At 39.1% G+C, this 26402-nt stretch overlaps 2 protein-coding genes across 27 annotated transcripts in view; one reads left to right on the forward strand and one right to left on the reverse strand.

Moving 5' to 3' along the window:
- LOC143279998 (uncharacterized) overlaps positions 1–16066 on the forward strand; it is a 431093-nt gene extending 415027 nt beyond the window's left edge. For 17 of the 19 annotated variants that reach the window (XM_076584413.1, XM_076584420.1, XM_076584415.1 and 14 more), the window contains 4 exons: positions 2504–2650; positions 6594–6772; positions 9246–9435; positions 13075–16066. In XM_076584413.1, coding sequence (XP_076440528.1) covers positions 2504–2650; positions 6594–6772; positions 9246–9435; positions 13075–13337 — 779 coding nt within the window. In that variant the 3' untranslated portion in view covers positions 13338–16066. Of the gene's footprint in view, positions 1–2325; positions 2362–2503; positions 2651–6593; positions 6773–9245; positions 9436–13074 lie in introns of all 19 variants that reach the window. The other 2 variants (XM_076584408.1, XM_076584410.1) reach the window with 2 other exon arrangements.
- A 259-nt stretch (positions 16067–16325) lies between these two features.
- The window catches only part of LOC143279999 (uncharacterized), a 156615-nt gene continuing 146538 nt past the window's right edge, over positions 16326–26402 (reverse strand). For all 8 annotated transcript variants that reach the window (XM_076584435.1, XM_076584434.1, XM_076584430.1 and 5 more), the window contains one exon: positions 16326–26320. In XM_076584435.1, the coding sequence (XP_076440550.1) occupies positions 26115–26320 (206 nt within the window). In that variant the 3' untranslated portion in view covers positions 16326–26114. The remainder of the gene's footprint in view (positions 26321–26402) is intronic.

Raw genomic sequence — 26402 nt, forward strand, 5'->3', positions numbered from 1 at the left:
GAAAGGAAATACACTTTGGGAAAGAAATCTTTACATTTTGAGGGATAACTTTGTGCAGATGGTTGATATGATTTTTTTCAGGGTGTTAATTATTAAGCCCTGGTTCATTATAAACGACATCCAACATGTCATGTTGACCTTTGACTGACTGCAGTGGAAGTGTAATCATATCAGTGCAGACATGATACATGGAATGTTGAAATGTTTGAGAGACAGAAAGGGAAATGCAAATTTGACAGTTTTTGAAAAGGACAAACAAGAAACTAAAATGATTCCCAGTACCCTCCCTCCCTCTGAGCTGCTGTTGGGGGTAAATGTAATCTGCTTCATACTTCATTCATAGTCATGATAGTACTTGCTACATTCATTCATCGTTCCAGTTTTGGAAACTACATCTGTTAATTCATATGTCGTTCCAGTCATGACAATATTGAATGCTAGGCTAGTCAGAGAACATATCTTGTCATTTATCTGTGTACAAGACAGGTTCATGGTCATATCTTTTGTATTACTACCCATGTTAAGAACTTATGTGCTTGCAAATATTTGTATATAGAACTTAAGTGCATGCATATATTTGTATATGTATGAATATATTACTTGTTAACAGTTTTATCAGCACTACTGTGTTGTTTTATCTCAGCTGTTGTTTCCAAGGATGTGCAGGTGTTTTGCTGGATGATTGATAAATGTGTCTGTTTATTATATTGTGTACATGTTTTGTATAGTCTACCAGATGGCGTGTTGTGTGTAGAATGCGTGTGACTTTATGTCATCAAGGAACACATCCCATGCAGAGTGTTTTCCTGCAGATAGCACACTGTGTGCATTGATGTTGTTTCTTCTTTTATAGTTTTCTTTCTTTTTCATTATGAAATGTTCCACTGCTCCTGTAGTCCATAGCAGTAAGCATCATGTTGTTATTTAAATGTTTAGATCCTGTTATTGTTGTTTTTTTGGGAGGAGGAGTAAGGGGGAGAGAAGTTCTTTGTGGGTCCAAGAAAAACTGGAAAAAAAAACAACAGAAAAAGACCGATCCAATTAATGATTTTAACATTTTTCAATGACAGGTTGAATGAATGACCTAAAAAGTTATGATCAGCTGTGTAACATTCGGAACGATCACACCATTCACTCACAAAATCATAGATCTGTACATTGCAGGCTGCATATGTGGGATGGCAGAATATGTATAAAAGAAACAGAACAATCGTCTTACCCCCCAGACTGTGCAATGAGGAAGCAGACAGTGTACAACTGTGTTAACATTTTCTATTTGAATTTTGTGTGTTTTCTTTGAAGCAGCACTGTGTGCTACTGTTTTGGCATTTCAGTGTTTTGTTTTCAGCAGCAAATGTAGCTCATGTATGGGACATACAACATGGGATATCAGTCTAAAAATGGGAAAAAAAATTACTGTGAACCTTAAAAAAGAAAAAAAAAAGAAGAAGAAAGAATTGTCTTTTATTGTGTGCTGAGCCTCTGCAACTTAGTTTGAACACCCAACCATTTTAGATGACATGAAACTTACACATTAATTAAGCTGATAAAACCCGATTCTCCTCAGCTTCTCTCAGAAATAGATAGGGTTTGGGGTTGTGTCTCAGGGTTTTTTCTATGCACGTGTCTGTAGGCATTAGTTCATGAAGCAAAGATGGTGTGGGACAGTTCAAAGTGTGATGAGAAGTTAGGTGTAGTTCCAGTGATACATTTTTATTTCATAAATGAGAAAGTATTTGTGCACGTTAGTTGTGTTGTTTTTCTTCTTCTTTTTTTTTCTTCTTTTTTTTTCTTTTTTTTAATTTTGTATTTTGTATTTTTTAATTTTCAGTTGTTAGTCATACATCCAGTACATCAGAAAATTGATTACTGTAGTCTTCCACATAGACAATCCCCCTATTTTTATATAGAAGAAATAATCTGTTTCAAGTATATGATTATATTTTTTGGCGCATTTAACATTCTCTTTCGTAATCATTCCTACTCATGCATATCTTTTAGTGATGGAGCAAGGAAAGTGATTAAAGCACTGTGATATAACGTCTGTTCTTTTCCAGCTTTAGTTGTGGATGATGAAGAGAAAATCTGAAGGAGCAAAAGAATGATGTCTATTTTGGAAAAGGCTTTAATGGAGGCTTATGATGAGATTCATTTCTATATGTACTGTGTCTGATTCTTCTCAGGAAAAAGTATATATATATATATATATATATACACATGCCTGCTGTTATTCATGTGTACATCATATATCTTTACATGGACGAGGAGTATTTCCTGAAAACGGTTTACACATCTTTCAAACCTGTATGTGATTCCGCTTTTTAGGAATGATCATCCGCATGCCTCACCAGTGTACCGATTGTAAGTGTTTGTTATCCGACCTGAATGTGCACTTGCTGCTTTTTTTCTTCTTTTTTTTTTCCAATGTTTGTTTCTGTTTGTTTTTTATAATTTGAATGACTGGTAATGAAGTTTTGTTTTTGTTCTTCTTGTTGCTTGAAAGTTGGGCTGTGGAGGCGCAAATTTCGGTTAAAAAGACGCATCCTCCTGCAGCCGGCCATGGAAGAGGAGCGTAGGTTGTATTTGTGTCAGCACTGCGAGGATATCAGCTGCCCGCTCCATTCCTCCTCGGCTGCTTCTCAGCCCCAAAGTCAGTCCCAGCGTCACGACGGGGTCTCTCTCCCACTGTTGATGCATCTTCCCTTCTTCCTTCCTTCCTTCCGTCCTGGGTTTTGTTGTGACGGTTTTGATTTTTTTCCCTCCTGGTCCGTAGCGATCCTCACTTCTCCTTGGTTTGTTGCTGTCGTGGGTGTGTGTGTTGTTTTGGGTTTGCCTCTTCCCGAGCATTGTGTCGTAGCGGAGTGAGAAAGAAGTCTGGTTTTAACTCACATGTCTGAGACATTGTGGTTGGTTTGGTTTTGATGTTGTTTTTTTGGTTTTTTTTGTTTTGTTTTTTTTACTCTCCCATAGCTTATGGCTTTCCTGTGTTCTGACCTTGTGTTGTTTGGTTTCAGCCACACCAGTTTTTTCCTTGCTGCTTTTTTTTTTTTAAGTCCTTGTGTAATTTTTTTTTTTCTTTTTATGCTCACACCCATGTTTTTTTACCAACTGGATTTTTTAGAATAATATTTTGATTTTGTTGTTATTCAGCTTGAGCAAAGGGGGTGTTTCAATAACCACTGGAAATGCTTAAAGAGTGACAAGGACTTTCGTAAATCAAAATTTTATTATCTGATTATCATTATCAAATTGTATCGCCTGAATTTTTAACCAAAACATTTTTGCTGATTTGCCAAGAGCAAGACTGCTTTCATTGTCTGACTTTATTTTTCCAAATTTTGTGTGTGTGTTACAATGCCTAAATGATACAAGTTTGTGCATGACCCAGTTGTAATTTTGTTTTGCAGCTTTATTTTTATTTGTCAATTGATGCATGGCAGTGGGCTTTGAGTTTGTTCCATGTGCATCCCTCCTCCCTGCCTCCCTCCCCTCTTCTCCCTGTGTGTGTGTGTTCCCTGTGTCACTGTCACGGCACACAGCTACTGCACTGGATGTCATGTGGGTCCCTCCCACCTCTACACCTTACCCTGTAGTCACTGGTTTTTGTAACAATCTGACGGAAGTCGATTGGTTCAGGCCTCAGGCTTGCCTTTTTTTCTTCTACTACACACACGGCAGCCGCTGACTGTGGATGTTTTTGGTGTGTGGAGTGTTTCTGTTGTGGGCGATGTGACTCACAGGGCTTGATGCAGTGTTGGATTTGGTGGTGTGATGTTTTCCCTTGATCACTTGACGGTGTGTTCCTTGGTGTCGGTGTTAAGTGTGGGACAGGACTGCAGTGTGATGGTTATAGCAGGGCTGCACCCTCCCTCCCCTCTCTCCCTCTGCCCCTTCCCCCACCCCCACTCACCTTCAGGGAGTGGTTTGACCTGTAAGAAGATTTTTTTTGTTGTTGGGGGGATTTGGGGGTGTGGGGGGTGTCACTGTTAATTGGTGCTAGTGAGGTGCTGAAAATTTGGGTGATGGGTTCCCTTTTAATTTAATTTAATTTTTTATTACTTTGATTACTCGGATCTGTACTGATGCTTGGAGCAAATGCTGGGTCAGTCCTGGCCCAGTTTGTTTGATTTCTCTGTCTCTTTCTGTATGTCTCTGTCTCTGTCTCTTTCTGTATGTCTCTGTCTCTACCTCTGTCTCTGTCTGTCTCTTTCTCTCTTTCTCACTCTCTCACGCTTTTTTTCTCTCACTTCCTGTTTAGGGCACACAAGGGCACACACTGCCCATATCCTCCAACTCTTGCAAAATCATTTTATTATTATATCACTTGCTTCTTATTGTTTTTTGCTGTTGTTGTTGTTGTAATAGTCGATGTTAGTACAAGAGGAGACAACATCACATCAAACATGAATTAAGTGCAAAATGTTATATTACTCCTTTTTTTTCCCCTGAATTATCTTTTATGAGCATTTATCTGCTTCAGCGAGCTTGTGTATAATGGTTTTCAGTTATGTGTCCATGGTGTTCTGGTCTGTCAAACTTTCTCTTTCCTGTTTTGATTTTTTTTCTTTTTTTAAAAATTATTTGCTGAATGGTACATATGGTAAAAAAAAACAAAAAAAAAACAACAAACAAACTGTTGTTTCTTTAGATTTTTTCTTCTTTAAGTGGAGCATAGTGTGTATGTATTGTGCATATGGTATTTGCATCATCTTTCTTTCTCTTGCTGTGTCTGTCTGTCTCTCTCTTTTTTTCTTTCTCCTCTCTCTTTCTCTCTGTGAGTTTAGTTAAATCTTATGCTGTCTTTTTATTTAAGAAATGAATATATTTTACTCTTGTGGTGCACCTCTCTTACTAGTCATTACATATTACCATGTCCTTAAGTACGGAACAAAAGTTAACAGTTGGAAAGTAAGGTCTCTGATATCACCAGTATATTTGACAGGACATTAAACAGGTTTCCTTCTCTGAAAAGAATGCGAGACCTCAATCTGATGAAAAGAAATACCAAAAGGGAAAAAAGTGTTATTTTCTAGATAGGACAGTACACATTTCGACACAGAGTGAAAGGAAACATTTGATCAAGTGATCAATTCCCAAAATGGCATGTTGATTTATAATTGTAGCTCTTTACTACTACTAAGCTAAAGCATGCAGTTCTTTAGAGTAGAAATGAAATAGTGTTACAGACAATATTGGTTTCACATGGTTCCCAAAGTGCCAGAGCCAAAAGTACTCTACACATGGACTGGAATTTTCACTCCCTTGCACCACTCCTCTAGACCTTGAGTTGTGATCTGGGTACTAGCCTGTAAGATGAGACGATAAACCGAGGTCCCATGTGCAGCATGCACTTAGCACATGTAATGGAACACATGGTAGCAAAGAGGTTGTTTCTGGCAAAATTCTGAAGAAAAATCCTTTTCAGCAGTGTGACAAATCCACTTTGAAGACAAGGAAAAAAATTGTAGCACTGCACATTGATGTGCTGTTCCTTTGTGGAGCAACCTGAATTTGGCACAGAGCAATCTGTTGTGACAAAAAAATAATTTTATGCAATACAATTACACATTCATGTGGGAGAAAATTCTAGTTCTGCACTGTGGCAACACGCTCAAGAAATCTGTTGTGACAAAGAAGTAATACAGTACAACACAAATACGATTTGCATGTAGAAAAAAGTGGTGCCTTACTCTGGTGACAAGCCCTCCCCTGGGAGAGTGAGAAACCTGAATTTGACAGGGTGAGATCTGTTGTGGTGCAGTACAGGAGCTCTGTAGCTGGTTAACACTAACACTGAATGTTGGTCATAGTGAAGTAAATGCATGCGACCAAGTTAACATGAAGTACTTTGATCCTGTTCCACTTAATTGATTGTGATTGAGCCTTCAAACCAAGCAGAGGATTATTAACATAGTTGAAAACTGATTCTGTATTTACTGTGGAGGTTTTTACTCGTGAGTAAAATAGTGTGCGTGTCTGGTAGATTGATGTAGACTTCTCATGGCAGCAGTGTTTTGAAATAAGATAATTTGGAGAACTTTTTTTTTCTTTGGTCACAATGATGCATTATATTCTTGGGTCTGGGATTATGATTTGTCTGGACTGGTTAGTTCCTGATAGATTTAATTTTTCTTAGTGTTACTATCTTACTCTGATAAAGATGTGTTGGATCCTTAGTGATGTAAATGTACAGCTCAAAGGTGTACAGATTATGCATATATTTTATTTTGTAGTTGTTGCCAGAAAAAGGTGATAGGTTTTATTCTGCTTGTGGGGTGGTTTTTTGTGTGTGTTTTTGTTGTTTTGTTTTTGTTTTGTTTTTTAACAAACTGATATATTTCTTAAACAAAATTACAATGCCTATTTTAACTTCTTTTTTTTTTCAATCAAGTTTTAAGAATATCGAAAATTACCAAACTGGTAGGACAGATATTGTGAAGTCAGATGTTCACACAATTCCTTCACTGATTTAGTATCAGTTTGATAAAAGAAAAAGAAAAGGTATTTAAAAAAAAAAAAAAAAAAAAATGCCATGCCCTGTGTTTTCTGGGTGTGTTGAATGACAGAGCGTTGACTTTGGCATCACTTTTCAGCCAAGGGTCGCACCAACGTGGAGCTGCGAGAGAACTTCATTCTGGCGGCGGGGGTGAGCCAGTCGATGACGGGCTTTGTGTCCAAGAGCCCAGGCGGCTCCTCCCAGTCGGAGACCTCCACCAACAACTCGCCCACCAGCCGCTCCACTGGGTCCTCCATGTCCGGCCCCATCACCAAGGTAACGGGGCAGAGGGTGTGTGTGTGTGTGTGTTCATTCTTTAGTTTAGCATCTTTTCACTATTAGTGATATTAGACTATTTAGAGAAAAGAATAAGAAAGTGGGGGGGCGGAGGGGGGGGGGGGAGGAGGAAAACAGAAAAGGTAGAAAACTACGAAAAAAAATGCATAAATAACATGCAATTACATTTAACAGTAACAATTCAGTAGTAGCAATAATAATCAGAAACCATAAACACAATTCTGAAGTGCATTAAAGGAATGTAGAAACAGGGCTATGAACTAATGCCTGTGAAAGTTCGTTTGACCATAAGAACCTTGTTGGAAATAACTTTCCAAAAATCATCTGCAGAATAGTTATTCTCTTTGAAATACTTGGGCAAGAAGGTACGTAACTGCTGACAGTGAAACAAACAATGATGCAAACTGAACTGCTTACCACAGGTGCATGAAACATTTTTACTATATTTTGTCTTCAGCGCGTCAAGTTTTATATGGAAGAAAGTAGAGGTTATTAATCTTGTATAGCAAGCTGATGGATTCGTTATCTTTTCTTTAATAATATTCTCGGGGAATAATGTCCCTTTATGTTTTAAAAAACTTTCCCTTCCATCGGTTATGAAATCGACCTTATACTGATTTTTCTAATAAAGTGTATGTGTTTGTGGCTATGTGTGTGTCTGAGTGCCTGAATAGAATAGAATACTTTATCACTTTCATTAGTAGACATCAGTAGGTCATATGGTGGTAAGATGATTCCCTCAATATATCTGCCTTTCATACAATAGAATACTTAAGGCCAGACATGGCAGCTGTTTCTAAAACAGTTTTATACTAAATTCTGATTATCATTATAGGTGGATATTATAGGTATCACCCAGGATGCACAAAAATATATAAAGACAAAACCAAACCACTCTTCATGCACCGGTTGCCATAAGTTCTTTCATCACAGCTGTTTACTTTTAAAAAATTCATGAACAGAAAGTGTCATTTAAAAAAAAAAATGGATGAAAAATTCAATTTTATAAATATAATGCTATCCCAACGTAGAAAGTGAGTTAAGGTCATAATAAATCAAAAACGAAATTGATTCATGAAGTACTTTTTTTTTTTTTTTTTTTTGTCGGCCATTTTGAATCATTTCCCTGGCAACCGGTGCATGAAGAGTGTATTTTTCTTCCTTTTTTGTGAATCCTGAGTGATATCTAACAATATCCACCTATAATAATATTCAGAATTTAGAATAAAACTGTTTTGAAAAAAACAGCAGCCATGTCTGGCCCTAATAACTTTCATTATTATGCATCAATAGGTCATATGGTGGTACTGGATATTGTCTACAATAAACCTGCCTTTCATAGAATTGAATACTTTATAACTTTCATTGGTATACATCAATAGGCCATCATGGTGGTAGGATATTTTCCCCAGTATCCCTGCCTTTCATAGAATAGAATACTTGATAACTTTCATTTGTATACATCAATAGGTCATATGGTGGTAGATTTATTTTCAAGACTATACCTTCCTTTCATAATACCATTTTGGTCTGTGTGAATTATCTTAGTATAGCAGTTTTTCATTTCTTAGCAGCTCATCATACTGCCAGTTTTTAGATTGTATTTAGTGAGGATATACTGTATTTAGTGAGGATATTGGAATCAAGTTTTGTTCTTTAGACTGTATTTAGTGAAGATATACTGTATTTAGTGAGGATATTGGAATCAAGTTTTGTTCTTTAGACTGTATTTAGTGAGGATATACTGTATTTAGTGAGGATATTGGAATCGAGTTTTGTTCAGCAGTTGGTGTTTTTTGTTGGGATTTTTTTCATCAATAAAGAAGATAATTACTGTGAAATTTTTACTTAGGGATGAGATTAAGCACCGATATTACCTTCTTTTTTTTTTAATATTCCACCCCACCCCTAAATTCGTCTTATGCCAAACTGTGGAAAGGCTAGGCTTGTCTTGGTGATATTTGGCAGTGTTGGTGGGAATAGATTTTTTTTTTTTTTTTTTTTTTTTTTTTTACAGAACACTGTAATCGACAGTAATGGAACTTGATGTGTGCAAAGTTTGAAACTTACTGCATTTTTTCTCACGTTGTTGCATGTAAGTGACCTAGATTTCTTGGACTAGTGCCTCTTGAAAAGGTTTGTGTTGTTTTGTGTTGTTGTGTATGTGTGTGTAGGTTGTTTTTTGTTGTTTTTTTTACTTGACGAATAAAGTTATGATAGCAGATGATGCGCTGCATACCTACAGACCTGTTTAACTGAACTACATGCCTCTTCTTCTTCTTCTTTGTTCGTGGGCTGCAACTCCCACATTCACTTGTATGTACACGAGTGGGCTTCTACATGTATGACAGTTTTTACCCTGCCATGTAGGCAGCCATACTCCGTTTTCGGGGGTGAACTACATGTGATTCCTTCACTGCTGACACGAGCGTGTTGGTTTGTGATGTGTCAGATTCGTGAGAAGACGATGTACCCCACACCATGGCGCCAGCGTGTGAAGACCAGCCCCGATGGGGAGGTGACGCAGATCATGTCCAGAACCGACCCGGACGGTCAGAAGGTCACACGCACCAAGGTCACGCGAGACATCAAAAGTCCTCGTTCCTCCACTCTGCAGAGTCCCAGAAACATCAGCAGTCCAGGTGAGGGTGGTTGTAGTCCGTGAAGTTATCATAGGGTGTGTGTTATAGTGTGTGTGTGTTTTGGCTGCCTAATTTCCCCCGCAGTTGGAAGCAGCCACAGATTATGAATAATGAAGGTAACTTGAGAGATCCAGAAAGAAGACCACATTTAGTTCGGTGGGTTCTTTGTTTTTTTTTGTTTTGTTTTTGTTTTTGTGTTTTTTTTCCAAATTATTGGCAGACTTTCTGCTGTTGTTTTCATTTCAGACTGTTGACAAGTCATGACAAAAAACTTGCGAAACTGAATTACGATGTATCCATGAACAATGGAGGAAGTTTTGCTGCAAAAGTCAGTACATTACTTGCTGCTCAAATGTTTTATGATTTCAAAAGACCCCTGAAATGCAAAGCAAGTCTAAAGATGAGGTTGACCACCAGTGGGTATAAAACTTGGTTGTATTTTTCCTTCTAACTATGTATTCCCCGTGTTATATACATTGCGTATGTGTATTGTTTTCCACTCTGGGAATGCTATCTCTTGGATGCTAGTCATACTGAGGTAAGAAGCTTGTTTAGTGAACTGTAGTTTTGTGTTGTACCTTTTTTTTGGTTTTTGATTCGCTTGCCGTAACAATGTGGGCCACTGAAGATCAAGTAGATGAACTGGTTGTATCGGTTCAGTTGTTTGGAGGTCAACTGTACAGAATGAAAGGAAACACCTTCAGGCACTGAACTGCTGATCAGAGGTCAAGGCCCTGTTTCAGCATGATGTTCTGTTCTTGGAGAAACGCACTTACTCCAGTTTTCCTCACTCCTTATTGTTGAAATATATAAATGAAAGACAAAAAGAAGGAAAAGCATCAACAACACATTCAAGCAGAGAAATAAGAAAAGCAAAACACACATGTGCGCGCACTCACACACGCATGCACGCGCACACATACACACACACACACACACGTGTGCACACACACACACACACGCACACACACACACACACTCACACACACACACAAAGTAATTAGAAAGAAATAAAAGGAAAAGAAAGTTGAAAGCATGAACATTCATCTCCAGAATCTGGAAGAGGATGAACTGCATTTATGTGAATGGCCATAGAACTACATGGTCTGGTTATTTTACAACAGTGTGAGGTGGCCAGTTGGTCTCTGCAGCTGCTTTTATTCTGCTAATATAAAAGCATTATTGAAGTTTTTTTAATACTGCTTTTTTTAAAAGTCAGAATATATATATATGTGTGTGTGTGTGTGTACAGTAAAACCAAATACTGAGAGAAAATGATGCAGAATTCATATCATTGGTTATTTTAATCAGTGGCCAGTAGCAGAACTAGTTGTTGTTTTTCCTGAATGTGGTATTAAACATTTAGGTATGACTGACATATATTTTACTTCCCAAACACCTTGCCAATCTGGCAGTAACAAGGTTATTTCTTTTTTTGTTGCTGTATTTTGTTTTAGTTCAGTGATGTAATCACTATCACCTGAAGGTTTTTAGTCTCCCACTTTCCTGTGTGGGTGGAAAGTTGGGTGTAGTCAGGTGGGTGGATGGGATGGTAACATCACCACCCCATCAGTGGTTCAGTGTTTGGTGTGTCTTCTGTTTGATAGTAATTAGTTAGTTTGTGTGCGTGTGTGTATCTGATTGGGAGTACAAAGTTGTTCTTCATTGCTCTGTTTTGGAATACACTATATAGACGCAAGCACTTGCGCGCGCGTGCACACACACACACAGCCATTCAGTCCATCCCTAGTTTTTCATGTCTCTTTGCAGCACTATCGATGACTGCCAGTTGTTGCTTGATTTTTGTGTTCTTTTCTGCACATGACTCCCCTTCACTGTCAGCCAGCATGACCTTTCCTGTCTGTGAGCCTCAGGTGGAGAACACTGTGAGAGGGCAGGGTAGGTGGACAGAGAAAAGATGAGAAAGATCACTGTCCACCATTCACTTCTGTGACCTCACTGTGGAACAAAAGAAAGAGGAAACTGAAATGGCAAGACCACATAACTGGGATCTGTGGCCTCTCCAGTACTGTCCTCTATGGGAAGAGGAGAGAGCAGTGGTCTGGAAGAAGCTTTGCTCAGACCCAGGCACTGGCACAGACCAGTGACAGATGGGGGTGTGGTGCATTGCCCCACCATGCAGAGCCTCTACAACCCTGGAGGGTGGAGGGAGCAGTAGCGGTGGAACGTAGCATGATTGCTATCTGGCACAGAGGGGCCCAGAATCCAGGAAGCTGTCCCGTCTTGTTTCTTTACCGAATGGACTGCTCAGCTTGTTCATCCAGTGAATCCTTTTCTTTCCCACACCTTCCTCACCAATTTCCTCACCCAGATGCATCTTTGAGATTTGTTTCACAGTGACATGCACACTGTTTCTGGGTGTTGTTCTATGATTTGCTGTTGCTTTAGATGTGCGTAGATTGTGAAGTTCATGTCAGAGCAGTTATTAGTTAGAAGACACCTGCGCAACTTTATTTTTATTCTTTGAAACTGTTTTAGTGTGTGTCCTACATATGTCTGTGCTTGTATGTGTGTGTGTGTGTGTGTGTGTGTGTGTGTGGATCTAATGTCACTTTGTTTCAAATAATAGAAGACATTTGTCATGTCAACACTCTCAGCTGATCAGTTGTTCCAGTCATGATAAGGTGTTTTGTTTTGTATGTTTTTTGTTGTTTTTTTTAATTCTGTGTGCATGCATCATACCTGTGTGTATCACTTCCTTATGAGTATATTGGAGCATGCATGTGTATGTGTGTATTTCAACATGTATGTGTTTGTCTGTGTGCATGAGTGAGGAATCATTTCCATGGATAAAAGTGTGAAAAGCATTTCAGTGAGTGAACGACTGTTAGCATTTCCACAAACATTGTGTGCCTGATTCACCCATCTGTAAAGTCTTAACATCAAAATAATATCAGCACCCTGAGTGTAGTGAATGGCTTTAGGGAGCTGTCCATTGATCCTGTGGTCAGTGGGTGTGTCTGAACTGTCCCTGTCACGGTACTGTCTGAGCAACAGTGGATATGCTGATCAGCTGTGGCTGACCCTAACACCAGTGCTGTCCACACTGCTGTCAGCTTGACAGAATCAAAGGGGCAACTGTGTTTAGTTGTTGTGTCCCTCATTTTGAACAAGTCCAGGGTGAGCACCTTCTGATAATGGAATTAGCTTTCATATATATTTTTTTCTTCATATATATATATATATATATATATGAAGTGCGACCATGAAAACATTAACTGGCCGCTTCCATAAGCTACCACTGTCAGTGTATTCTTGCTGTCATTGGTACAGACTCATGCAGTTGAGTAAAAAAACAGAATAATAATAAAAGATTTCTGCTGTACAGCAAACTAATCAACAAAGGAGTTAACAGGCCTCGTATCACACAGGTAGGAGGCATTAACACTGAATGTGTCATCAGCACCACCATCATCATCATCACTATATTTTTCTTTCTTCTTCACACTCACTCGCATGTACAAGTGTTCTGCATGCATGACTGTTTTTGTGCTGCCTTGTAGCCAACTCTTGTTTTGGGGGGGTGGGTGGTGTTTACTGTGAACGATGATGCTTTGATTTTCAGTCTTCCCATGAAGCCTGAATGCAGACTAACCCCATGTTGTGACGTGTCAACAGCCAGTCGCAGTTCCAGTCGGGCGGGCAGTATTACCGGCAGTCGACCGGCCAGCCGCACTGGCAGTGAGGCCAGCTCGGACATGGCGGAGCCGGAAGTGTACACGACCGTGCAGAGTGAGTCTCGCAATGTGGGGGGCCGCAAAGACACCACCCTGACCTACCAGACACACGTGGTGCAGACCAGGACTGTCACCCTTCCCTCTGCCACTCAAACCAAAATCTCCCGCATCCCGAAAATGTCTCCGGCAAAACCCAAGAAGTAACGACAGTTTGGTTGTTGTTTTTTCTTTATTTTTTTGTTTTGTTTTGTTTGAGTGAACAAGGACTTGGACGACGTGTGTGTTCCTGATGAAAGAGATGGTTCTTCTCCCTGACGGCGTCAATGAAGTCTTTCATTTCTGATGAGAGAGAACCCCCTTGGTTGTACATAATTCATACCTGCGTACTTTATGGTGTATGTGTGCCACGGAGAGAGTTGTGTAACCATTTGTTTGCCAGTAGTATATTATATAGCTTGTGTTGAGGAGACCAGAACGTATGTGTACACACATGAAGCGCTTTCTCTACTTTTTTTTTTCTATGTTTAATTAATCATTTCACAGAGATATGTCACCTCTAGCTTTAATTCTCACTTTCCTATGTTGCCAAGTTTGTGAGTGGTCAGAAAAAGAGATGTTCAGTTGGTGTTTCTATATAGCTAATGAATGGGAGAAAGGAATGCTTCAAGTAGTTATGTCCAGTTTTATGTCAACAGTGAATCATTTGCTTGCTCTATCAAGGGCACTGAGGTGTATATTTTCTGTGGTTGTGTCTTTTGTGATGACATGGGTTGCTCTCCATCAAAGCATTAGGGGCTGCTGTGGACCCTGGATGGGTCAGGCAAGCACAATGATGGAAGTTCACCGCTGTGGTAACAAGTTGTGCTGATGTGTTTTCTTGAGATATGGTTATTTGGGTCATTTGAAACAGAACCCATGTACGTACACTTTGTATTGATCTTGTCAGCACTACCTCTTGATTGTAAAATTTAACTGTAAAAAAAGAGAATTATTTGCATAAAATAACAAGGAAAAAGGTCAGATTTGTCTTGACACTGTTGTTGTAGATAAAACAGCTGAAATTATGTTGAGATAGGAAGGGTGAGGTTTACAATCAAGAGTAAGTGTACTTGGGTTATTGGCGACTGTTTCTTGGTTCAGCTTGGTATGTGTTCTTTTCTACCATGGGAATGCAACTTTCTGTGTTCATTGATTTCAGAATAAAACAATAAGCTGGAATGCCATGTCTATTTCATAAAGGTGCTTTTTCTTCATCATGCTTCATGCTGTATTTCTGCTGGAGATACAGATTTTTTTGATCATGGTATTGGCAAACTAAATTAGAAAGGAAAAAAATGTATATTTTCTGTCAAGAGCAGTCAGTTTTGCATGGTTGTTTGATACCTAATTTTGCTAGTTATGTTTCTGATCATGTCGCCAAGTTTCTGATTTTGATAATTTTGAATAAAGAAATTGATCACTGACCCATGATCTTCTGGAGATGAGATTGACCGGAATCAAACATTATGCAGACTTCTGTGATTTGATTGTAGTCGTTAATGAAGTTCTCTTGTTTTTCATCTTCCTGTAAACTACTAGTGTGATACTGTATGGATATGTAATGAAACCAGAAGCTTTTCTTGGTCTCACAATACTGTTGGATGTCTCAGCCTTTCGTCTTGTTGCAAGCCATTTCCCATTCTGTGGATGAATTGATTGCACGGTACAGGTTGACACTGTGTATATTTGTACGACCTGTGACAGACTGAAGTTATTTTTGTGGGTAGTGAATGTGACGTGGCTGACACAATGCTTGTGGTGTTGAGGCAGTGTGGGCGATGTGTGTGACAGAGAGGGGGTGGCAGAAAACTGGGGTGGTGTGTGGCTCCATTCTGATGGGAAAACCACACAACAAACCGCTTTCTTCATCACTTGGCTTCTACAGTCCAAGTGAAATTAATTCAGTTAACACATGAACATCCCAAGAATCAATACTTCTCTGATTAACTTATTTCCTGCGCGCTTTCTTACGAGGGGCAGGGGGGTGAGGAGAGTGCATGTGGTTCAGCTTTGCAGCTTTTGTTCACATTTATGTACATAGCCAGCCATGTGTACACAACGTTTTGGACAGAATTTAGAGTAGTTGTTATTTTTTGGCAATTTATTTCATCCTGATTCTTGAAAAAGGGTAACTTTTCTCTTGATATCATTCCTTTTTCGTGCGTGCAAGAGAGTGTGTGCTGTGTTAGCCATTTATTTTGGATTAATCTTACTCTCCCGTTATTTTCAGCCATTTATCTCGGAATAATCCTATTCTGTTTGTTTGTGTTTTTTGTTGTTGTTGTTTTGTTTTTTTAGGCCCCATAAAATAATGCTTACAGAATTATTTGACCATGACACGCAAACCTGTAGCCTGCTAAATATTATCACCATCTAGTGAACTTCAGTTAAGTGCATTTGGATATTGTGAACGCACAGTCTAACTTGAACTCTTTTTTTGACATAAATACCCCCATTAATAGAATTCTCATTTTGTCGGTGCACAGCCTTATTTTCTCAGTGTGTTTTAGATCCCATCGCCTTTAAACCAGCCACTCAGTTCTCTTAGTTTGCTTTTGCTGTGATGCTCAGTCATCTGTTCTTTTGCAAAACCTACCTTTGATTCTGAGTGGTAGTCTAGCTGCTGGCTGCATAATACCTGTACTGTTTCAAGAAGGGATGCCTATGGAATGATCATGTACCAATACAATATGACTGCATAACTACTGGCCAGGGTTGCCTATGGGTGGATCATGTATCACTACATAAGACAGCATCACTGTGGGTGGACAGGGGATGCCTATGGAATGAGTGTACCAGTAAATATTGCATTATTCTGGTTCAGGTGGACCACGTATCGGTGAAGTGAGGCTGATGCCATTGTTTGCAACATATAATAAATTACAAAGAATCTCGCTGCCTCCTTCCGTTTATTGTACCTGGATAACAGGTGGATGAATGGGTTGTCCTTTGTGTCTAGTTTCTCCCCCATTACTATGTTCGTGGGGAGTCCATGTTTCCTGTTTGCTTGTCTTATATCTCTGCCATGAGTGGACTCTACATTGAAATGTCAGTTCCTGATTTTCAGTTGTTGTTTTTTTAATTTTCATGAGCAACATGACTTTCATCTTCCTACATGCACACACAAAACCTCTCACACACCAAGTCTGTTTCTTCAAATAATTTATTAGCTCAAAATATGAACAGAATACATTGGCTAACTTCACTGAAGTAAAAACTTCATAAGCCATGTATGGAAAAACAATGATTTCTAGCGTTCAACGAAATACAAGTTCTTGTTTTTTCTAAGGGTTCTGTTCCAATGGACCCTTACCAGGAACCCTCAGTTAAGTCCTGCTGTTAACAGCCAGTAACAAAGGCAGGTTCTGTTAGAGATTCTTCAGGTTTTGCTTGGGGGGGTGGGGGTGGGGGTAAAAAAAGAAAAAACCACACGCACACACAATATCTTGCCTTTGGTCGTAATTGGCTGAGGTTTTATGTCCACTCTCCCCTTAGCCAGAATAAGACACAACAGCTTCACACAAAAGTGGGCATAATCTTGGTCTGGTCTTAGCAAGTATTTGTTCATCACTGGAATTTTCACATCAGACTATTCAGGTAACAACTCTCCAATATTTAATTCCTGCAACCAAGTGAAATGAGCTGTGCAACAGGACATTCATCATCCTGCACTGTTGTGGTCTTGACCTTTGACACCAACTTTGAAGGATTTTTTTTCCAAATCACTATACAGATGTGATAAAGAACTATTCCAATATTTTCAACCATCCAACTTCTGCTTAAGAAAATGGTTTGCAACCGGTCATGTTTTAGTTTTTTCTACTTACCAAGCAATGACTCTGACCCCTTACAATTCATCCCAACATGAAGGGACTACAGGGAAAGTAACATCATAACTACGGTCATTCCAAATTTTGCCCCAAAAGCCCTTGTGACAGCAGAGGAAGTTTAAGTTTACCTTGAACATGCTAAGGCAGGGAGTAACGAGAAAAACTGGCCCAGATTCGGTCCACCTGTTCATTTGGTGGAAAAGCACCAGAGAATACTACTCAGTTCCACTTGACAGAAACATCATTCAACCACCAGATTCCATTGTCTGAACAATTCTCCTGTTAATGAATACATCTGACAAGCCAGACCATGATGACAACCAGGACAACACATCCCACTTGTACACTTCAAAGTAAACTGTTCTGCTTCTTTTCTCTCCCAGTTCATCGCATTCCACACAGCATCCACAGCAGTATGACACGGCCAGATAAAACTCCAGGGCACCACACTGCCTCTGTCTTTAGGGAAAAGATGGTGACAAACAAGACAGAACAAATCCTTTTCATTGCCCACTCAGCCTGTCTGCTCCCTAATGTGTATCATGCAGCGAAAAATTGAGCCCGAAACCTCCACTGCTATAACTGTTGTGCTATAGCAGTTACAGACCAAGGCTGAGTGGGTGGAATCTCTTCAAAGCATAGGTTCACTATCTGGCTGCAATACCAATACACTTGACGCTTAACCGTGCAAGTGTGCTTCCACCCCACATGTGGTGTTTGCATAACTTGATCGGCATTTAACCTTAAACCAGTTTCTCCTCTGTGGACTGAGATATCTACATAACATATGCAAACCAACTGGCATCACAGTGGATTTCATGTCCTTTCCCGTCATTTCCCCAGACTGTGAGTATGTGCATAAAGTTATTTACAAACCATAGCAAAGTTTAAGAAAGAGGGGGAAAACAGTGTAAATAGATTAATATCAAAATGTTATCACATCAAATTCCAAACTGGCAAGTATCAGACATTCAAACAAATATGTCTTCAGCTTTTAAATCAAGAGTGAAAAAATCCATCCAAACTTGTTTCAGCATGTTCAATAGTAATTAAGATCATAAAGTAGATTTTTTTGGTGAAAAAAAAAAAGATTAACATGAAACCGACATGCCATGTGTGAACCATGCAATGTGAAATACAAAGGAAGGTGCTACTACTATATATACAGATTTGAAACACCATCAACAATTCATTTTCTGTTTTTGGAACGTCCATCGCCAAGCATGCACTGTGTTAGAGAACAGCAGTAAGGGTTCGAGGTAGGTCGGTCGATCATAGTGAACCAGAAAAGTTATCGCTTAACGTCAAGTCGACAGTAATCCAATGTGCCTCAAAAGACCAAAAGTCACTTTCTTCAACCACAAAAACTGGGTTTTTTCAAAAATGCAACAGCACATAGCAATTTTCAAAACAAAAAAAAAAAAGTTTAAAAAGATATCAAGGCAGATGACTAAAAAAAAAAAAAATTAAAAAAAAAGTCCAACCATTAAAACTGAATACAAAACATGACTCCAGTCTGTCCACAATATTCTGCAGATCTACAGATGCCCATCTAACAGTGCCACCAAGTTATAGAGGAGAAAAAGAACAGAAGAAGGCACATCAAACTGTGCTTAAATAGTCACACAGATTGAATGTCATCTACAAGAATTTCCTCTGTGGGGACAAAAAAGAAGACTGCTGAGAACTTTGAATGACAAACTTAACAGATCAAATAGTAATCAGGGGCTTATAAAAATCATGCTCCTGTTCTTTCAGAATACATGAAATCAACCATTCTTTTGCCATGCCCTGAGGGCCCCCGTTACTAAACAAAGGCAACAACAATGGCTGCAGTGGAAGTAGACAGACATGGAGTTGTCAGGTTTTGTATTCATTCCATCACAGCTTCCTGCACTTCATTTCTCTCCCCTTCCCCATCAACCCCTCCCCACCCCACCCTCACCTCCCTGTCACACCCTTTTCCTCTCTCTCTGCCACTTCCAGCAGCTTTCCTGTGGAAAGCCATGACACTGCATCAATAAATTAAAGAGTATGTGTACAATCCAGTGTATTTACATTTTCAACGCCTTCTGTACACTTGACGGATGAGTGAAAAAATTGGTCATGAGTTCAATGAAATAAAAATCAAGGCAATCCTAATCACATCAGTCAACGACACACAAAAAAGATGGGTGTGTATATATAGCATATTAGTAGCACATCTCTCTTTTTTCTTTTTTTTTCTTCTTTTCTTTTATAATATAATAAAGCAAACGGAAGACTTGAAGACAGACCTGTAAACGAAAGCATGGGACATTTTCCAGAATTCACAGTCACAAGCACAGCACGAGGGGAAAAGATATACGCCATTAAATCCCAGCCAGGACAACTCGAAGGGATAATACTGTTGAGAACCCAAACTCGGAAATCAAATGCCATACATCACGCACTGTACAGGGTCAGTCAGAAGCCCCATTCTCAGCATGCACACACACAGAACATGAAACAACGTCAAAGGTAATACTATGAACAGCTAGTGGAACTCAACATGCACTACAAAGAAACCCAATCGATGCAAGGCCCACGGTATAACTTGGTGCATAGGTACATTTCCTGGAGTGACTTGCGACTGAACCCGTGGATATGCCAACAGTTTTCACATGGTTATTATAACTGCAAAAAATCCAACACCAAACAAGCAAACGTGCTTAACTTGGACAGACTGTTTCATGAAGCAATATCATGTGATACAACTGGAGCAGTGGCAAGGTGTGTTTTTCCTTTCTAGAAGATGACTTCTTCTCACAAATGGAAAAAAAAGCAAAAAAAAAGCAGACCTGTGAAAAGTACCAGAGATAATAATTCATGAAGAAGAATATACTCAAAGAGCCCCATAAAGAACAAATGAAATATATATGAAAAAAGAATCATACTGATAAACTAAATCACCCCAATGTGAACTATGCAACACAATTACACCACTTCAAAATAAATCATACAGAAACAAAGCTTAAAAACTCCACAGGAAACAAGATATTTAGCATGGCATAGAAGATCTCTCAAGATCAAATAAATAAATGAATAAATAAATTTTTAAAATTCTCCAACATCCTGAAGGACTTTCACATTCAACAACTGCTTGTTCTTGTCAAAATGAAGACACCATTCCCACACCATCCAGCTGGTTTTGCAGAGTCACTGCACAAACAGGCATGGAAGAACATCAACATTTTCTGTCTTTGGTTGTCTTGCTTCCTGACCTTGCCACTGTCAACACTGAAAAAATACAATGCTACACCCAGCCAATGACTGTGTCACCGTGTTCATAGCTCACCACATGTTCCGTTTCATTCAACCATGAGTTGCAAGTTCTGATCATAAATTCCACTTTGTCCACACCTAATGAACAAGTGTGCCATATGCTGTTATTTTTCTTGAATTTTCAAACTACAGGTGGTGTAGCTAAAAGGCTGAAAATGACGGTACAACTTGCACAGCACAGGAGCGCACTGTGCAGAGAGGCAGCAGGAGGAGGCACTCATCATTATGAGGTAGTCACCCATGCACTCTCTTCTTTCTCAAAGACTGGCTGTAAAGAAGCAAGCATATACAATGCACTTGTTCTTGGTTTTCTTTTCTTCTTGTTGCTTATAAATTCAACACATTACCAATTTTCCATTTAAAAAAAACCCACATGACTTCTTCAGCAAAGAGCTGCAGTAAAAAGCAAGCATGCTGTTTAAATCATTTCCCATACCATCTGTCAAAAGGCATCAATAAAGACCATCAGGTTCCAGTTACATATTCAACAGCTGTCAGATATGAAACTTGCATCAGACAAAATGTTTGCAAAAACTTCCGAGGCTGTGACTTCTTTTGAAGAAGAAATGATTTTACTATGTGACAGCCTAACACAGCCTTTAAAGCGTCAGCAACAGAATCTCATTTGCGTTTCATTCTCTCCTGATGTATTTCAGCTTGCACATTTTTTTCCTTGGTCTCAAAATCTGCTGCAACCACTTCACTGCAGTTCACCAGCATCAATGGCTGTGTTCAGCTTGCAACTTTAACCCTATTGCTGTTGAGTCATATCACAGATTTCAAAAACTTTACAAGTTCTCCATGCTGATGTTACATAATAAATAAATAAATAAACAAGTCAAAGCAGAATATGCTTTTCTTTGTACAACAGATCATTTTGAAACCCACAAGTGACAAAGAGTAAAGTTTTGTGAAAAGTGTTAAGACAAGTTTGCAATGGCCAGAACAACGTCAACCACCAGTCACTGATGACAGCAGCAACGATTATAAATAAATAACAACCAAACCCTAACAAACAGACCAGACACTACACAGTTCCCATATCAACAACAAACAGTGGCCAGCTTTCAGTAACCGTCCAACACTGGAGATACAAGGTCTTCAAGAGATGATCACAGATTGCTTAAAAGCCAAACCAACAGCCACAGGAGTCAAACAGTGGCCCTCCCCCACACCTAAACAGCCTCATGCCCAATCCATTTCAACAACACACAGTACACACTGGGTGGCTCCAACAAAGGCATCACACAAATTGGTTCTCAAGTGAAATTCTGGTCAGCTTTTCACATAATTCAACCCCCCAAAAGTAAACCTTCTGCTCCTCACTGTTTACTCGAACACATCAAATAGTGGGGTTTTAATGGCTGTTGATGCTGTTCATAGTGTGAATACTGTGCCAGTGATTAAAATGAGCGCACCATAAATATTTTCACTTATGTTCCTCTGCTGTTCATTGTTTTGGGTTCTGATTCATAGTAACAAGAATTCAACTGTTCAAGCTGAATAATGTACAATTCTCAGTTCACAAGAGAATGGGCATATACGGTAGTCTGTATTTTACAAAACAGTATTCTTTGGTTTCAACAAGACAATCCTACGTTTGTAACACGATTTCACAAAGCACTTTCCCCCATCTGAGGGTCAGGGAAGGAGCATGGAGGTATGTGGCCCATACTTCACTCACTGAGAACCAATCTCTGCACAAACCTGGACACATCAAGCTCAACTCTTCCAGCCCACCAACATCGTAGACTATCACAAGATTCACCAAATCAACAATCCAAACATCACAAACTGCACAGTCAAAATTCACTGCTCAAATAATAAGTTATTTTCAGTTTCTTACACAGCAATGTAAACAGCAAACTGGATTTGATATGTTCACTGAGGACTCTGAATAAACCACTAACCCAGTGGAGGAGAGGCAGGGTGATGAACAAACCAACCATGAGGACAGCAAACCAAACAAATCCAAACAAATCTACCTATCTCCAACTGCTTCGAAAAGGACAACCCCAAGTGAAACAAACAGACCGGAAATCATTTGCATAGTTTACCAGCATGTTGGCTGATCAGAAACGCTACTGCACACACACACACACACACACACAGATAATTCACTGGATCAACATTTCTCTCTTTCATCCTGTTTCCCTGCTGCATCCTGCTGCATAATGATCAAGTGTTTACAACCAGGCAAGCGAGGAAGGAGACTAACGGCCCCAGAATGCTGACATGAGGCAACAAACAGTAATTTCACCCTGCATCTTGCTCAACACCACCAACAACTAAGCCAAAGTCCCTGCTTCCTGCACATTTACCAGTAAAACACAATAAGAAAGAAAAATGAAATAATGACTATGAAATTAAAAAGACTAAATATTTGATAGCTACAGAAAAAAAAGTCCTTAAAAAGGCATCTTTTTCTCTGTCCCTCTTCTTATCTAACCACAGCACAGACTCCTCAGCAACATATACTACACACAGACAGCAAGTCCTTGTGGTTTATATTTTGCCACAAAATATCATCTCTGCCAGTTGAAGAAGCAAAAACACTACAGGCCACCTTGGCAAATAAAATCATTGTTGGCTATTTGTATCCACAGAACTTTTTCAAAACACATGTTTGTAACTGGTCACAAGTGTTTCAAATATGCACTGACTGAGCTACAAAAAAAAAATGGATAACAAAAGTATTAAAACCATCTACTAGTACAAATTTGGTTGCTTGGGGGGAAAAAATTCAATTATCTGATTACTGAAAAAAAAGAGAAAACAACATGATTACAGTGAGCAAAAGACTATGGTCAAGATGTCCACTTCACACCTGTCAAGGTGCTTAACTAATGGGACAGCCTTTCAACACATCTCCATATGTCTAAGATGAAATTCCTCTCAACATTACTGTACAATTTCCTGTCTTGTTACTGCTGAAATCCTGCAAGAACCTAATTTGTCCCTTGAGAAAGAGTGAGTCTTTAACTGCGCTGATTTATGATAATGAATAAAAAAAAAAAAAAAGAATAAACTTAAAACCCAACACTCTGCTGTTTCACCATCACATCTGGTCCAACACCTAACCGATTCTGCCACTGTGCTTCCTCCAATAACAATGTAAAGAGGTAAATACTTGCAGCCTGAAAAGGCGAAAAAAAAAAAAGAAAAAAGAAGAAGAAAAGTTGGCGTTACGCTGTGGCAGCCAGCTCTCCCCAAGAGAACAAACCTATATTTTACTCGGTTACAACAGAGAAATGCAACTACATATTTCAAATTGTATGCTTTATTAAAAACCTGTTCTGATACATATATATGATAGTCAGTCGTGTCCGACTATGACCATCAGAACAGCAGAGGAGGCAACTGCTGTTCCGACTATTTGGGCTAGAATCTGATTATAGTGGAGAGTGTCTTGCCCAAGTTACATCCCCACTCTCTCGGCCAAGAGGGTTTTAGGACAGTCGGCACTGGGATGGTTCCAAAAGGCCAACTAGCCCACAAGGCTACAGCACTGAGAGCCAGTGTAATTTTGCCTCCTAGTTTGAGAGTCATAATCTTTCACAAAAGACTAAGCTGTAAATGATTTCCCATACCTGTTCTGATAAGACCCACACAAATACAACAACACATTTCACGCTAATGTTTGAATACCTGTTGTGACAAGGCATATACCAATACAATACAACATAATCAAAATCATATGGTTTTTTTTTTTAATACTTGTTGTGACAAGATATATATCTGAATACAACGTTACATTTCCAATTATATTTTTGAATACCTGTTGTGACAAGATATAAATCAATGCAACAATATATTTCAGATTATATTTTATTTGAACATCAGCTGTGACAAACTAAATATATATGACTACAATACAATACAAAGATATATTTCCAAAGTTTAAGCTTTCAATAATTAGGCATAACCATTTCATTGGATATATATATTATGTGATTTTTTTTAAATTATTGTTAAACATAAAATAAATGAAAATTGTTGCAAATACACTGTCAGTGACTGTCTCAGATGTGGCAATTGTGCATATGCTCTTGTTACTTCAAGACATGTTGCATTTGCATAATATGGTTTGCTAGGTAATTTGCATATACAGTTGTTATTTTTTCCTTCTGTGATACACAGCTGTTACATTATATTTCACTACTGGCTTGGTGATAGTATTGCACAGCTATCTAATCTCTAAACTATGAGACACATTTCTGAAGTTTGCATTATAAAAAAAAAAATTAAATAATAATAGAGAGAGAGAGTGATAAGCTACCAAGTCTAAACAATGCCAGATAACTTCATGATTTTTTTTTAAAGCAAATCTAAAACAAATGAGACTAACCTGACAATTTGCATAGTTTCCCCTGGATCATGAGTAAAAGCTGCTCTTTTCTTACAGCAGGGTTGTACAATGTGTGAACTATTTGCTTCAGATGACTGACGACAACAAGAATGAAACGAAACCAAAACAACAGCAGCAAAACAACAGAAAGAAAAAATGACAGAGCAAACATGACATCATCCAACACATCCGGTCTGGACACAGGTACCCACAAACTAATGGCCACTAGATGCTATGGTGTACGGAGAAAGAACCCTTTCACTTCTAAACAAAAAGAAATCTCTTTTCACCTTTTGTACACTGCCCCATGCCCTCTTCGTCACTCCCATCCTTCGGGGGGGCGTGGGGGGGAGAGGGTTGAGAATTTTTGTTGTTTTTGTTTTTTTTCAGGGGGAGAGGGTAGAGAGTGGCCACTTTACACATATATGACAATGTTCTTTTCCTTTTCATTTGCTCAGTTCTGTTCTCATATCCTTACAGAATACTTTATTTACTCCACAAGAGATTTATCCTTCAAAGGCCACTGTGTCATTTGTGTGCCCAACATTCACAATCCACAATCTACCAACTCCACAATGTACAAGAAACAAAAGAAAGAACACACCTATGCCTCCATTAGAGTCCAGCACACCACGCAAATCACCGCACTGCTTGATGAACCAGAAAATTAACAACAGACCCGAACACATGCTCCATGTAACTAAGGCTGGGCTAAGCCGCTCCCTACCATGTCACTCCCACAAAATCCACACAATACAAACATTAGGATAAAACACAAACTCTGCCTGGGATTAGATATCTATATAAAGAAAATAAAAAACAACAACAGAGGAATAAAACTGATTCAACTACAAAAAATATATAAAATAATAACAATAATGAGGTAAGAAAGATTTCAGAAATCCATGATGGTCAAAATACATATCATATAACACATGATTTTAAGAATAAGTGTTTGGACTTTCTTTCCCACCTTTTTTAAATTATTTTTTAACTTCAGCATCAACACACTGACACTGAGCATTGTTTTCCCTTTATTATTCATCACACCACCAAGCCAAAAAAACCAAAATCAATAAATAAACACAGAAATAAACCACTAAACATGATGTAATTGAACCTGTCCTTCAAGCTCCCATCCTCCAGACGAGATGGAAATAGATAAATCAACATAATGTTGTATCTTATCACAGCCGTTCAAAGCACTAGTTGGTGCCAGTTTGTCCTCACTCCTTCCACAAATGGAGTATCCCCAAGAAAGAAAAAAAAAAAAAAGTCCTCATGGAAATACACCCATGTGGAAAACATTCCTTTTTGCGACTGGTTGGAATCCTCGTATGAATATCTCCCATATACAAATAATCCATACAGGAACTCCCTGAATGCAGACGATCCATTCCTGGATGAGCTTTTGCAGACCCTCCCCCCGAGGTACGCGTGTGGTCACAGTCCTTCCCTCTGTCAGGTGGAGCCTTGAGACTGTGAGTGTGAGGATGGCTTGGGGGAGAGCGAGGGCGGGGCGGAGGAAGGGTGTGGGGGTGGAGGGGGGTGGGAGGATGGGGGCGGGGGCCCGGACTGGCTGGAGCTGCTGGTGTGAGCTGCATGAGGCCCACTCCCGTTGTTGGAGTCCATAGCCTCTCCACTCTGCACCGCGGAGAAAAAGCGATCTGCCAAACAGACCACAAAGCAGAATGTGCCACAACCAAACACAGTATGGAGTACATGTAAGTATTTGAAAAAAAAAAAAAA

Source organism: Babylonia areolata, chromosome 3 (genome assembly GCF_041734735.1).
Source record: "Babylonia areolata isolate BAREFJ2019XMU chromosome 3, ASM4173473v1, whole genome shotgun sequence".
In the NCBI taxonomy this organism is placed as follows: Eukaryota; Metazoa; Mollusca; class Gastropoda; order Neogastropoda; family Buccinidae; genus Babylonia; species Babylonia areolata.